At 51.1% G+C, this 12,843-nt stretch overlaps 1 protein-coding gene across 2 annotated transcripts; it reads right to left on the bottom strand.

Moving 5' to 3' along the window:
- Window positions 1-7,695: 7,695 nt before the first annotated feature.
- Window positions 7,696-12,177, bottom strand: EGR1 (early growth response 1). Of its 2 annotated transcripts, XM_079917211.1 has the most exons (3): window positions 12,163-12,177; window positions 10,911-11,530; window positions 7,696-10,208 (listed from the first exon to the last, which is right to left on the bottom strand). In XM_079917211.1, exons 2-3 carry the CDS (start codon window positions 11,209-11,211, stop codon window positions 8,914-8,916), a joined length of 1,596 nt encoding a protein of 531 aa, XP_079773337.1. In that variant the 5' UTR covers window positions 11,212-11,530; window positions 12,163-12,177; the 3' UTR covers window positions 7,696-8,913. The 2 variants fall into 2 exon arrangements, with proteins under 2 accessions (XP_079773337.1, XP_079773336.1); XM_079917210.1 differs by lacking the exon at window positions 12,163-12,177 and having other exon boundaries at window positions 10,911-11,801.
- Between the last annotated feature and the right edge of the window lie 666 nt (window positions 12,178-12,843).

The following is a 12,843-nucleotide window of genomic DNA, read 5'->3' as shown; positions in this document are numbered from 1 at the left end:
ATATAGAGTTTTATATATTTACCACTTAGTAGTATATTTGGGTATTTTTTCAGGTCGATAGTTATTTTAGAACATGATTTATAGTGACTGCCTAGTAGTCCATCATATAACAATTTACTTCAGCCATCACCCATAGGACATTTATGTTGTTGCCAGTTTTTCTCCATTGCGAATAATACACTGTAATTAACAGCAATCCTGGAAGAACTGCTAGGTCAGAAGGCATGCACTTTTTTTTTAAGACATTTATTTATTCATTTTTGGCTGCATTGGGTCTTCGTTGCTGCACGTGGGCTTTCTCTAGTTGCAGAGAGTGGGGGCTGCTCTTCCTTGCGGTGTGTGGGCTTCTCATTGCGGTGGTTTCCCTTGTTGCAGAGCACGGGCTCTAGGCGCATGGGCTCAGTAGTTGTGGCTCGTGGGCTCTAGAGTGCAGGCTCAGTAGTTGTGGCGCACGGGCTTAGTTTCTCCTCGGCATGTGGGATCTTCCTGGATCAGGGATCAAACCCGTGTCCCCTGCATTGGCAGGTGGATTCTTAACCACTGCACCACCAGGGAAGCCCCGGCATGAAGTTTTATAAGGCTTTTGGTGCATGTTGTTGAATTGCCCTCAAGAAGGCTTATACCAGTTTATTCTCCCTCCATCAGTGTGTGAGACTTTCGTGCATCCACGGGCTATCCCTCAATCTGCCATGTGTGAAAAAGGTAAGGTGTTTCTATATTTCTCACAATTGATATATATTTCGTAATCAGAAAAAAAATCATGTTCTTTTTTTAAAGAAAAAGAAGTTTTCCCCATTAAACAGATGGGAAACCTGAGGCCCATGGATGAATAACTTTTAAAGTCTTGCTTTTTGAAGTCTGACAGTTGGGTCTAGGAGATTGAAAAAAAGTATTTCTGGATAGAACCAAGATGCTTCTGAGAAGAAAATTCTAAGGACCTTGGCAGTTTCAGTAGCCAAGAATGAAGTCTGGCTCTGAAGAGAATGAAAGATGGCTCTGAGGAGACAATCAGGGGAGTCATCACAAATTTGAGGGGACAAACTTGGTTCTGAGGCTGCTGGAATGGGATCGGAAGCAGTCACCACTCCAGAGTTTCTGTTTTATAGAGACTTGGGGCAATCAAATTTGCATTTGCATCATTCATAGGATATTGAGAACACTCCCCAAAGTACTGCTTGGCCTCATCACTGATCTAAGAAGACTTACAAATGGGCCAGGTCGGGTGGACCTTAGAGTATTAAATAGGTGGTTCTGAGAAGACAGTTTAAGATGGATGATTGGTGTTGAGGTGACTGAAAACTGTTTTTTTTTGTCTGTTTGTTTTTTTGCAGTACGCGGGCCTCTCACTGTTGTGGCCTCTCCTGTTGCGGAGCACAGGCTCCAGACGCGCAGGTTCAGCGGCCACGGCTCACGGGCCTAGCCACTCCGCAGCATGTGGGATCTTCCCGAACCGGGGCACGAAGCTGTGTCCCCTGCATCAGCAGGTGGACTCTCAACCACTGTGCCACCAGGGAAGCCCTGAAAACGTTTTTTTTTTTTTTTTAACTACTTATTTCAAGACTTAGTATTTTTTTTATGAATCAGTTACATATACATATGTTCCCATATCTCTTCCCTCTTGCGTCTCCCTCCCTCCCACCCTCCCTATCCCACCGCTCCAGGCGGTCCGAGCTGATCTCCCTGTGCTATGCGGCTGCTCCCCACTAGCTATCTACCTTACGTTTGGTAGTGTATATATGTCCATGCCTCTCTCTCGCTTTGTCACAGCTTACCCTTCCCCCTCCCCATATCCTCAAGTCCATTCTCTAGTAGGTCTGTGTCTTTATTCCTGTCTTAACCCTAGGTTCTTCATGACATTTTTTTTGAAAACTGATTTTGATAAGGCAGCTGGAGATTCACTCTCTCTGACAAGCCAGTTTGAAGGAATTCAAAGTTGGTTCTAAAGAGATTCAAAGGTGTTTGGCAGGCTGGGATGGTTTTGTTTCTTGTTCTCCCAGATCCCCTCCATATGCTCTGGACCAACTTAACCCCAGTAGGTGCTTCATTAATTTGTTCAATAAATGAGGCCCAGTTTTGTTCTCAGGAGTTTGGTCTTTGGATCTGAAAAGATTCTAGGATGAGAAGTTGGTTATGAGCAGAAATGAGCTTCTGAGGAGGCTGAGATAATTTTCTCTGAGGCGGGCACCCACTTATGGTTCTGTGGAAATGGCGACTTCTGGGTTTGGGAACTCAGGAGGCACTCAGGCCCAGGTGGGCAGCCTGATTTACCTGGGTCACAGGGCTGGGAAAACACAGATTCGTTTCCATGCATTTGCCTCCCCAGATTTACCAAACCCCCTCCCTCCAAATGAGTCCCAAGTGAGAGCCTTAGGAGGGCCTCCCTCCCCACTATCCCCAGGTCTGCTCTTTGGACTCTAGTTTGCAAGTCAGCGTCATGGTCTTAGAGGGCTATGTTCTCCCAGCAGAGAGGCTGGTCAGAGCCCAGGCCAGGGCAGCCAGCAGGAGAGAGGGCTCAAGAGGGTCACCCCCAGGGAGGGAGGACAGGTCTGTAGGACGGAATGAGCCCTGGGAAGTCTACCTGGGGAATGGGCACTAGAAGACAGGAAAGGAAAAGATTTTAAAAATCTAGATGTAGTGAGGTATAAAGGGTTTAAAAATAGCTTTATTTACATACCATAAAATTCGTCCATTTTAAGAATACAATTCAATGACTTTTAGTAAATTTCCGGAGTTGTTCAAACATCACAGTTCATTTTTAGAACATTTCCATCATCCCCAAAATAAGAAGCTGATTTGCAGTCAAGATCTACTCTTTTTTTTTCTCTTTTTAATTTATTTTTGGCTGCGCCCCTCCGCATGCAGGACCTTAGTTCCCCCACCAGGGATCAAACTTGCATCCCCTGCAGTGGAAGCACAGAGTCTTAACCACTGGACAGCCAGGGAAGTCCCTCAAGATCTACTCTTACCCCGAGCCCCTGGCAACTACTAATCTGCTGTCTATAGATGTGCCTTTTCTGGACATTTCATATAAATGCAACCATACAATATGCACCTAACTTTTTTTATTATAATGTCTTTAAGGTTTATCCATGTTGTAGCACACATCCATATTTTGTCCCTTAATGATTGCAGAGTGGTCTTTCGTTGTTTGGATCTGCCACACCTTATTTATCCATTCACCAGATGAATAGACATTTTGACTTGTTTACACTTTTTGGCTCTTATGAATACTCGCATCCATATCTTTGTGTAAACATGTTTTCACTTCTCTTGGGTAGATAGCCAGGAGTGGAATTGCTGGGTCGTATGGTAAGTGTATGTTTAACTTTATAAGAAATGGCTAAACTGTTTTCCAAAGTGGCACCTTTTTACATGCCTACCAGCAATGTATGAGGGTTCCAGTTTTTTCACATCACCAACACTTGTTATTGTCTGTCTGAAAAGGGTAACTGTTAAGGATAATCTTCTAAAATAAAGCAAGTCACCCTCTCCCCACACCAACCCCAACATATACCCAGGCAGGCAGCAAGTGCCAGTTTATCAGAGTTGGGAACCCACCCTCTGACCCCCACTGCCTTTTCACCCTCAGGCTGCTGCACAGTCCCAGGCTCCCTTGGCCCAAAGAGGAGAGAGAAAAGATGCAGTTGCAAGACTATCTCAGAACTGAGGGGTGGGAATGTGGTAAGATAGGGTTTGTGATAACTAGTGAGTGAGTGGGGCCCATGTTCTAGAAAATCCATCCAGGTAAGATCCCCCAGGAGATAGTAACAAAATGCAACGTGTACAGATAACCTCTCAGGACTATCTCCCGGGACAATTTCCCACACCATCTGATCTTAGCCCCGTCCTCCTTCTGAGGTACGAGCACCTCATCAGTGTGTGGCCCACCATCCACCACGCACCTTTTCTCCTTAGAAAAGTATTGCTGAGGACTTAAGGACATTTGCCAAACTGAATAAACAATGACATATAAACAAGCATACCTTATTTAGCCCCAGACATATTACCAAGAAGATATAAACAAACGGGACGGAGTTTGAAATAGAGCAATGAAGATGATGAAGGGGCTGGCTCCGTTTCCATGCAGAAAGATTAAATGAAGCAAAAAATTTTTAGGAGTCTGGGCCCTGACTCTGTGAGTGGGGGGGGGGGGGAAGGGGGTGATTATTGCTTTGAGTAAGAGAGAGGGGAGTAAATGGGGACGTGGTGGGAAGAAGGTGCCAGAACGGGGGGGCTCTGGAGTGAATGGGCCCACATCCACACAAAGACTTGTACTCAAATGCTCAAAGCAGCTTTATTTCTAATAGCCCCTAAAGGGAACCAACCCCAACGTCCATGCACAGGTGAGAAGGTGAGCAACTTGTGCTATAGCTGTGCAGTGGAATACTGCTCAGCAATAAAAAGGAGTGAACTATTTATACATGCAACAACATGGATGAATCTCAAAATAACAATGCTAAGTGAGAGAACCCAGACCAAAACGAGTACATACAGAATTATTCAACTTGTATGAAACTCCAGAAAATGCAAACTGATCTATATAGTGACAGAAAACAGATCAGCGGTTGCCTGGGGACAGAAGTAGAAGAAGGAAAGACGTCCAAGGGGTATGAGGAAAGTTTTGAAGGTGATAGATATGTTCATTATCTTAATTGTGGCGATGGTTTCACCTGTGTACACATGTCAAGACTCATCAAATTGTACACTTTACATGTACCTCAATTGTATTTACATCAGTTTTGTGTACTTTTATATGTACATCAAGTGTACCTCAATAAAGTCATAATAATAGCAGTAATAATAATAATAAACAACCTAAGTACTGAGGAGAATGGACTTATGGGAGGGCTTCCTGAAAAAGGAGATGAGATAGTTTTACTTGGATCTGAGAAGCTGAGCCACCAACTTGACTTAAGAGAACATTATCGAGTAAGCTTTGCCTCAAAAGGCTCTCCTAGGTTCTAGTACTGGGAAAAGGGAGATGGGATGAAAAATCACTGAAGTGGAGGGCTAGATTTGCTATTTGGGTGCAAAATCTTATTAGCACCCAAAAGCGTATGGGTAGAATGTTGACATCTTACTTGCTCATACCTGCTTCTTTTAGACTTGGTCTCATTCCCCTTAGGACCACTGGGATCTCACTCTGCCCAATCTTCCCCTCTCAAGTTGCATTAAGTGTCACTGCACCAGGGAAAACAGCAGAGGAGAGAGGGGAACATTGGAGAGAACCCCTCTGACTCCATTGCACCCGTTCCTGACTCCATTTCTTCCTGGGGTGTGGGAGCTGTAAGTGGGGGCAGGTAGAAGGAAGCACACCTCAAACCCAGCCTGACAATAGAAGCTAAGCTCTGCCTTTCTGAGTGCTTAGAATCTTTCAAAATGAATGAGGCTGAACATTCCTGAAATTTAAGAGAAAAGAGTACCTCTCAGATACTAAGAGGTCAGGGTCAAGAGTCCTTAGGACCTGGTTTTCTTTTGCTTCAGAATTGAAACCTGTCCTTCGCTGGCCGAGTTCCCTTGCCCTCTCTCCTCTTCCACCCCATTCCTCTCTGTCCCTCTCCACATCCCTGAAGCCCTAGAAAATGTCCCCAGGTAGCAATCAATTGTTCAACACTATCTGGGTCCCTTCCCAAACCTCAGCCTTTATGATGATGCGAGTTTTTATCAGCACTGCCCTGTGCCCTTGGTTTTAGATTTCCCTCACAGGAGCAGGAGTTAAAGTGAACACTTTCCTTTTTCTTTACACTATAGGACCTTAAAATCAGGCAATTATTGAGTCTTGGCCTATTTAAACCATGCAAAGAAACTTAAATTTCAACTGTCAGAACCTAAAGAAACCCTGGTGACAGGACTAATAATAATTAGCTGGCAGGCTTGGCATCTGCATCAGAATCACCTGGCATGCTAGTTATCAAGGCCAGTTCCAGGACCCCATTCCAGACCTCAGGAATCAGATGCTCTGGGAATGGGGCCTAGGAATCTGATTCTGATGCACTGTAACAATGTAGGAGACCCTTTGCTTTAAAGGAACAGAGTGAGTCTCTTTGCTCCTTCTTTCATATTTTATTCTTGCCATGTTTTTTTTTCTTGGGAGCCTGTGATGAGAGATTCTTAAGAATGTGTAACAGGCATAGACTTGTTTTCCTGGGCCTAGAGTAAGATGGGGAGGGGAGGTGGGGCTGGGAAGAGGTGTGCCAATGCAAATATTGTCCCATCAGGACGTGGTGATTTTGCCAGGAGGCTACAGGGATGTGCCCGTTGCTAGAGAAGGTGGCTTTGTTCCCCGTGTTCCAGGCTGAGGATTCTGGTGTCATGGGAAAGGGCAGAGATCAAACACTGCTGGTGCTTGAGGGGTAGAATGGAAGAGAAAGAATTGGGTTGATGCCAGGGGATTGCTGGAATTCCCCTGGCTCCGGGAGAGGTGTGGGTTGGTAACCAGGGAGACCCTTGGGGGAGGAGAAGGTGTGGAGGTAGGTTAGACTTCGATTTCATTCAGGGCCTGATATCCATACTGGATAGAGGGGATACTTCATTGTCCTTGATTTTGGGGTCAGAAGTTGGGAAGGGAGCCAAGGCTTGGGAATTCCAGGACACCAAATCTATTGCACCCATCTGACCAATGGAAGGTGGTGTCTGACCAATTCACAGAAGACTCATATCAGGGTTGGAAGTAGTGCTTCCATTCAGTAATCCATCCATCCATCCTCCCTGTCTCACACACAAAGCAAGCCAATCGGGCCGACTTCCACTTACTCTGCCAAACTCAACTTTTCCACCTTTCCTAAGCCCCTGGGTGTGTTGAGTGTCCTTCGCAGTACTCCCAGAGAGCCTCATGCTTGCCCATGTTATATGACCTAGCACCATGTTATAATTTTTGGCTTCATCTCTATCTCCCCAACTGACAATGTGCCTTGTTGTCATGGCCAGCTCAAGGCCTCTCACAGAATAGACAGATGCTCACAAGCCCACGAGAATTGCTCTGGCTGTGAGTGTGGACCCTCTGGGGGCTGGGGCCAGAGGAACCTAGCACTTTAGGCCTCCTGCATAGTGGGGACAGACTTAGTCTAGATGGAACAATAGACACCAGGCCAGCCTCCTGCCCCCTCTGCCCTGTGTCACAGGAGGCTGCCAAGGATCACAGCTCTAGCTGGCAAGTAATGAGATTTTCTCCTGGAAGGATTCTTGGCTTGATAACTGGTCCTTGCCTCTTCTAACCTTCTTCGATACCCTCAGGCTTCTGGGGACATGGAGGATGGGAGGAAGAGTCTGAGGCAGCCCCAGCTTTTACTGTTTCCCAAAGCCCTCTGCCCACCCCTTATCTCCCCCAGGTGTATAGGGCAGGGATTCCCAAGAACACAGAATTTCCCTACCCTGGGTAGAGATGGAGGCAGGGCTGGTCAGACATTTGGGGCTAGAATGGTGCTACCTCTGGCCACACATGTTCCACCTCTACCTCTGGCCTTTTTTAGCTTTCACTAACCAAGATAAGCCTGAAGCCCACCAGACTGAGGAATGGGCCCAGTATCAAGAAGAGGAGACCCAAACCCAATTCTCGAAGAATTCACTCCAGCGACACACAGTGGGCACGTCTCTGGTTGGAATATCCTTGTCTCTGGAAAAGCCCCTCAAACCCCTCGATAGAGACGGCTACTACAGAGGCCTCCCCCTAGCCCAGGAAACACACCCAACCACAGCTATTTTATTTTCCTTTTAATTTTTCTGAAGGATATACACCACATATCCCATGGGCAGTAAAGCGCATTCAACGTGTTTATAAGCCAAACAGTCACTTTGTTTAAGCAAACACAAGTACAAAGTAAAATAAAACCACAAAATAATGAACTGCATGTTCATAACATACAAAAATTGCCGCCTACTCAGTAGGTAACTACAACATTCCAACTCCTGAATATATATATAAATTTACATTTTCAGTTAAAAAAATAGACTTTTGAGAGTTCTGATTTTTAGATTTTGTTTTCTTACATTCTGGAGAACTGAAGCTCAAGCTCAGCCCTTTTCCTTATTTTGCTCCCAAAGCCTCCCCTGAATCACCACTCCTTGCCCCCCTTAAGGCTAGAGGTGAGCACATCCCTCACAATTGCACATGTCAAGCCGTCAGCAAGGCGCATCACACAAAAGGCACCAAGACGTGAAACTTTTTAAACCAAAAGGACAAAAAAAACCCCAAACCTTTCAAAAAAAGGAGAAAAACCAAGCCATATTTTGCCACATGTGAGAGTACAGTCGGGCAATATTTACAAAAAGGTTAACAGAACAACACTCTGAAACATGCTCCGATTAATACCGAGAATTGCTGTTTCAAAAAAAGCTTCAAACTTAATTGTCACAGCATCATCACAAAACAAAGGATCACCATTGGTTTGCTTGGCTTTTCTTTTTTTTTTTTCCCCCAAAGTGAGGATCTAATTCCAAATAATACAATAGAGTATGCAAATTATTTCACATCAAGAGTACCCCAAGAAAAACAAAATCCATGGCACAGACACTGTACAAGAGTACAAGGCTGGACTCTGAGGGGCCCAAACCCCATTTTGCCAACTTGATTTTCTAGCATTGAAGGGAGCAAGGGGTCAGGCATACGATGGAGATGATACTGAAATGATATATCCAAAATCCATGCAAATCAAGTTCTTTGGATAGAAGTGAAGACCTTGCACATGGCTGTTTCAGGCAGCTGAAGTCAAAGGGAGTAGGTCCTGGGGAGGAAAGGGAAGTGGACAGAAAGAATTGTTGGCCAACAGACCTTCCACAGCGACCCTGGGGTCAAGTAGAGGAGGATTTGGCTCTGAGAACCTCCATCTGACTTAAGAGGAGCCCCCTCCTATGGCCATCTCCTCCTCCCGTCCTTTAAGTCTCTTGTGTTTCATTTTCTCCCTTTTTCCTTTCCTTTCAGCAAATTTCAATTGTCCTGGGAGAAAACGTGGTCGTCATGTCCGAAAGCCCTGTGGAGGCGCTGAAGGAGTTGGTGACAGCTGAGGAAGGGAAGCTGCTGACCTGGGCAGGGAAAGCAGGAGGAACGGAGGAGTATGTGGTAGCCACGGAGGGTGACGGGAAACCACTGTGCACAGGCGATGGGTAGGTCGAGGAGCCGGGAGAGGAGTAGGAGGTGGGCACGGGTGATGGGTATGAGGTGGTGGCTGGGGATGGGTAAGAGGTAGCCACTGGGGATGGGTAGGAAGGGAGAGAGGAGGTAGCGGCAGAGGCCACACTTTTGTCTGCTTTCTTGTCCTTCTGCCGCAAGTGGATTTTGGTATGCCTCTTGCGTTCATCACTCCTGGCAAACTTTCTCCCACAGATGTCACAGGCGAATGGCTTCTCGCCTGTGTGGGTGCGGATGTGGGTGGTGAGGTGGTCGCTGCGGCTGAAGTTGCGCATGCAGATGCGGCACTGGAAGGGCTTCTGGCCCGTGTGGATGCGGATGTGGCGGGTGAGCTCGTCTGAGCGAGAGAAGCGGCGGTCACAGGACTCCACGGGGCAGGCGTAGGGGCGTTCATGGGGGGGAGTCTTGCTGGGTCGGTTGGGGTACTTGCGCATGCGGCTGGGTTTGATGAGCTGGGACTGGTAGGTGGTGTTGAGGGCCTTCAGGTCCTGGGAGCCCGACTGTGTGGCAAAGGCCTTGATGGTAGAGAGTGGAGTGAGCGAAGGCTGCTGGGTACGGCTCTCCAGGCCCTGGAAGGGTTTCTGGTCTGGGGTGCCCAGGCCCAGGTCCCCCTGCTGTTGTGGAAACAGATAGTCAGGGATCATGGGGACCTGGAAGCCACCCTTGGCAGCAGGGTAGGCAGGAGGTGGGTACTGAAGCGCGGTGCCTGCTGAGCCTGGAAAGGCCTGACCCTGTGGCTCAGGGAAGATGTCGGTGTTAGGTGTGGGGAAGGTGGGTGCCGCTGAGTAAATAGGGCTGCTGTCGTTGGACTGCACTGCGCAGCTCAGGGGTGGGCTCTGGGAGGCAGAGGAGGAGGCCGCTGGAGATGATGCTGAGGATGAGGTGGCTGGGGGGTTGGTCATGCTAACGAGGCCGCTGACCAGGCTGAAAAGGGGCTCAGGCCATAAGGTGTTGCCACTGTTGGGTGCAGGCTCCAGAGAGAAGCGGCCAGTGTAGGTGATGGGGGGCAGCCGGGTGGTTTGGCTGGGGTAACTCGTCTCCACTAGAACCTTCTCGTTATTCAGAGTGATGTCAGGAAAAGACTCTGGCAGGAGAGAGAGAGGGAGGAGGCCTGGTTACTGGAGAGCAATCACTGGAGGGCGAGGAGGACCCACGCTGCCAGGCGAGAGGTCGGGCCAGCTACCATTGACTCTTGAGCTGGTTAATAATTGATAGCAGCAGATTGCAATGTTCCTGGACCCGATCCAGAGGCAGAACCCATTTCAACAACAGCTGACGCAAATACGGAGAATCCCCCTCCACTGCAGCTCCCAGCGTTCCGCAGCAGCGGCTGCGAAGGCGAGGGATTCCCGCCAGCACCCCCTCGGCCACCGCTAGTGCGCGACCCCTACCCGGGGCTGCCGAGACATCTCTGGCCAAGGATCACGGTCCTTCCCTGGGGACAGGAGGCAGGCTAGCCTTCCTGGAGGCGGAGGGGGCGCAGCCCTGCTCGTCAAAACAAGCCCTCCCCCCCTCCCCCCACCCCCGCAGCCCCACAGCTCTCCTTCCAAAACAAAAGCTGGCTCCCCTGTGCACCGTTAAGGACGAGGAGGGGGTGGGGGGATGTCCCCAGGCATTCCTCTAACACAGGACCTTGGGGATGACAGGAATGGAAGGGAAACCCCACTTGCATCCCTTAAGTCCAGAAGCACTGCCGCGGTGAAGGGGCGCTGCAAAGGCCGTGGGGAAGGACCAGACTCCAGGATGGTGGCGAAGGGGCTAGCCCTCGACGTAGGCCACAGCTTACCTGCGGTCAGGTGCTCGTAGGGCTGCTCGCCCGCCTCCCCCTGAGGGTTGAAGGCGCCGCCGCTGCTGTTGCTGTTGCTGCCGCCCCCTCCACCTCCACCGCCCCCGCTGCTGCTGCTGTTACCGCCGCTGCCCTCCGGGGCCCCGGAGGCACCGAGGAACTGGGGAGCCCCATTGCTCAGCAGCATCATCTCCTCCAGCTTAGGGTAGTTGTCCATGGTGGGCGAATGAGGAAAGGAGCCAAAGGGGTCGGAGATCTGCAGCGGGGACATCAGCTGCATCTCGGCCTTGGCTGCCGCCATCCCGGACTGGTGGGCTGGAGAGCTGGTGTTGGGGCAGGTGGGCGCAGCCCGGGGCAGGAGCTGCGGGGGACACCTCTCGGGGGCCTGGCCAGGTCACATGCGGGGCGCGGGGCACACTGTGGAGAGCGCAGGTGGGGTCTGCCGGCTCGCCCTCGCCGCCGGCCGGTGTAGACGCGGCGCGGCTGCCGAGGCTGGGGTAGGGGCCGGTCCTGCGGCGGAAGCTGGTGGCAGCGGCGGCGGCAGCTGGCGGCGGCGGCTCCCCGAGTTCTGCGCGCTGGGATCTCTCGCGACTCCCCGGATCCGCCTCTATTTGAAGGGTCTGGAACGACATGGACCCACCTCCTTCGTGACGTACATGGCCATAAATGGGAAACAGGAAGCCCTAATATGGCAAGACCAGCCGGGAGGACCCGGAGTGACGTGAAGCCCCCTCTCCAAGAGCCATAGGCACTGCCATCCCGCACCCTGGGCCCGACGCCGGCTCCCACACCCTGGGTGCCCAGGCCTTGAGGAAGCTTAGTGCTCAAGCCACAGCTGAGGACTCCCGGACCGAAGCTGCTCCGTAGTTCCCGGCGTTGCCCCCGCCCCTTCCCTCCGCCTTCTTCCCTCCTCCCGGAGCCGGAAACAGCCGGGCCATATCTGGGCACTCCAAATAAGGCGCTGCCCATATAAGGGTTGTTCCGGCGGGGGATCCTTCCTGCTCCTTATATGGCGTTTCCGGGTCGCTGCTTGCTGTTCCCTGCCTCCCTCCCTCCTCCCTGGTTCCGAGCCGGGAGCCCTACGCGCGCGCAAGAGCTGGGGACGCCCAGGCGGGGAGGGTTCCAGGCGCGTAGCTCTATGCGCTTCGAGGCTCCCGGCGGGGACTGGGCTGGGAAAGCCCAGGCCCTGGGCGGGGGCGAGGGCGAGTAGGACCTGGGTTCTGCCACCGTGATCCAGGGCTCGCCCGCCTACCTCTGGGACCGTGGGAGCCGGGCGGGAGCGAAGGGGAGGAGCTGCTGGGCTGGCCAGGGCAGAGGCCGCCCAGGAGAGGCGGGGCCCTGACCCCAGGCCTCGACCAATGGCATGGTGCCTTTCCAAGTGTCGCGGGGGAAACTGAGGCTAGGAAATAACGGCCAGATGGTTCCTGGGTTCCTTCCTGTGCGGTACGGTGGGCCATCTGTTTCTCCGCCATCTGCCAATGGGGTGGGGCTGCTGGAGCTTGGGGATCCCTCTGTGCCACCCGAACCAAAAGGCTGTTCTCTGGTCCCTCTGGGGAAGATCCCACGTTTGGGTGGTTGGACGAGGTAAGCTGATTGCTTCTGGAGAGACCTGAGTGCTGTTCCCACCAGGAGCTGGTGGTCCCTGTGTTGGTGGGAGACTGTCCCACCTTTATCCAGAACAGGTGGAGGTGGGGCGGGAAGTGTGGGAATCTGAAAAGGAGGCTTCCCTGTGGACTGTCTGGGGACCCCAGGCTGGCTCGAAGAGAGGACCTGCTTGGCGGGTTGGTGCTGCCCTCTGGAGGTCCCTCCAGCTCGGTTCCCCCGGCCCCTGGCCGAGTGGGCTCTTCCGCCGCCGTCTTTCTCCCCCTCCCGGCTTCTGTGCTGGGCGCTGCGCCAGGCTGGGGGAGCCTTAGACGCAGTGAGCGCGAACTGA

This window comes from Stenella coeruleoalba (genome assembly GCF_951394435.1).
Source record: "Stenella coeruleoalba genome assembly, chromosome: 3".
In the NCBI taxonomy this organism is placed as follows: domain Eukaryota; kingdom Metazoa; phylum Chordata; class Mammalia; order Artiodactyla; family Delphinidae; genus Stenella; species Stenella coeruleoalba.
This window is presented reverse-complemented; position numbering and strand designations above follow the sequence as displayed.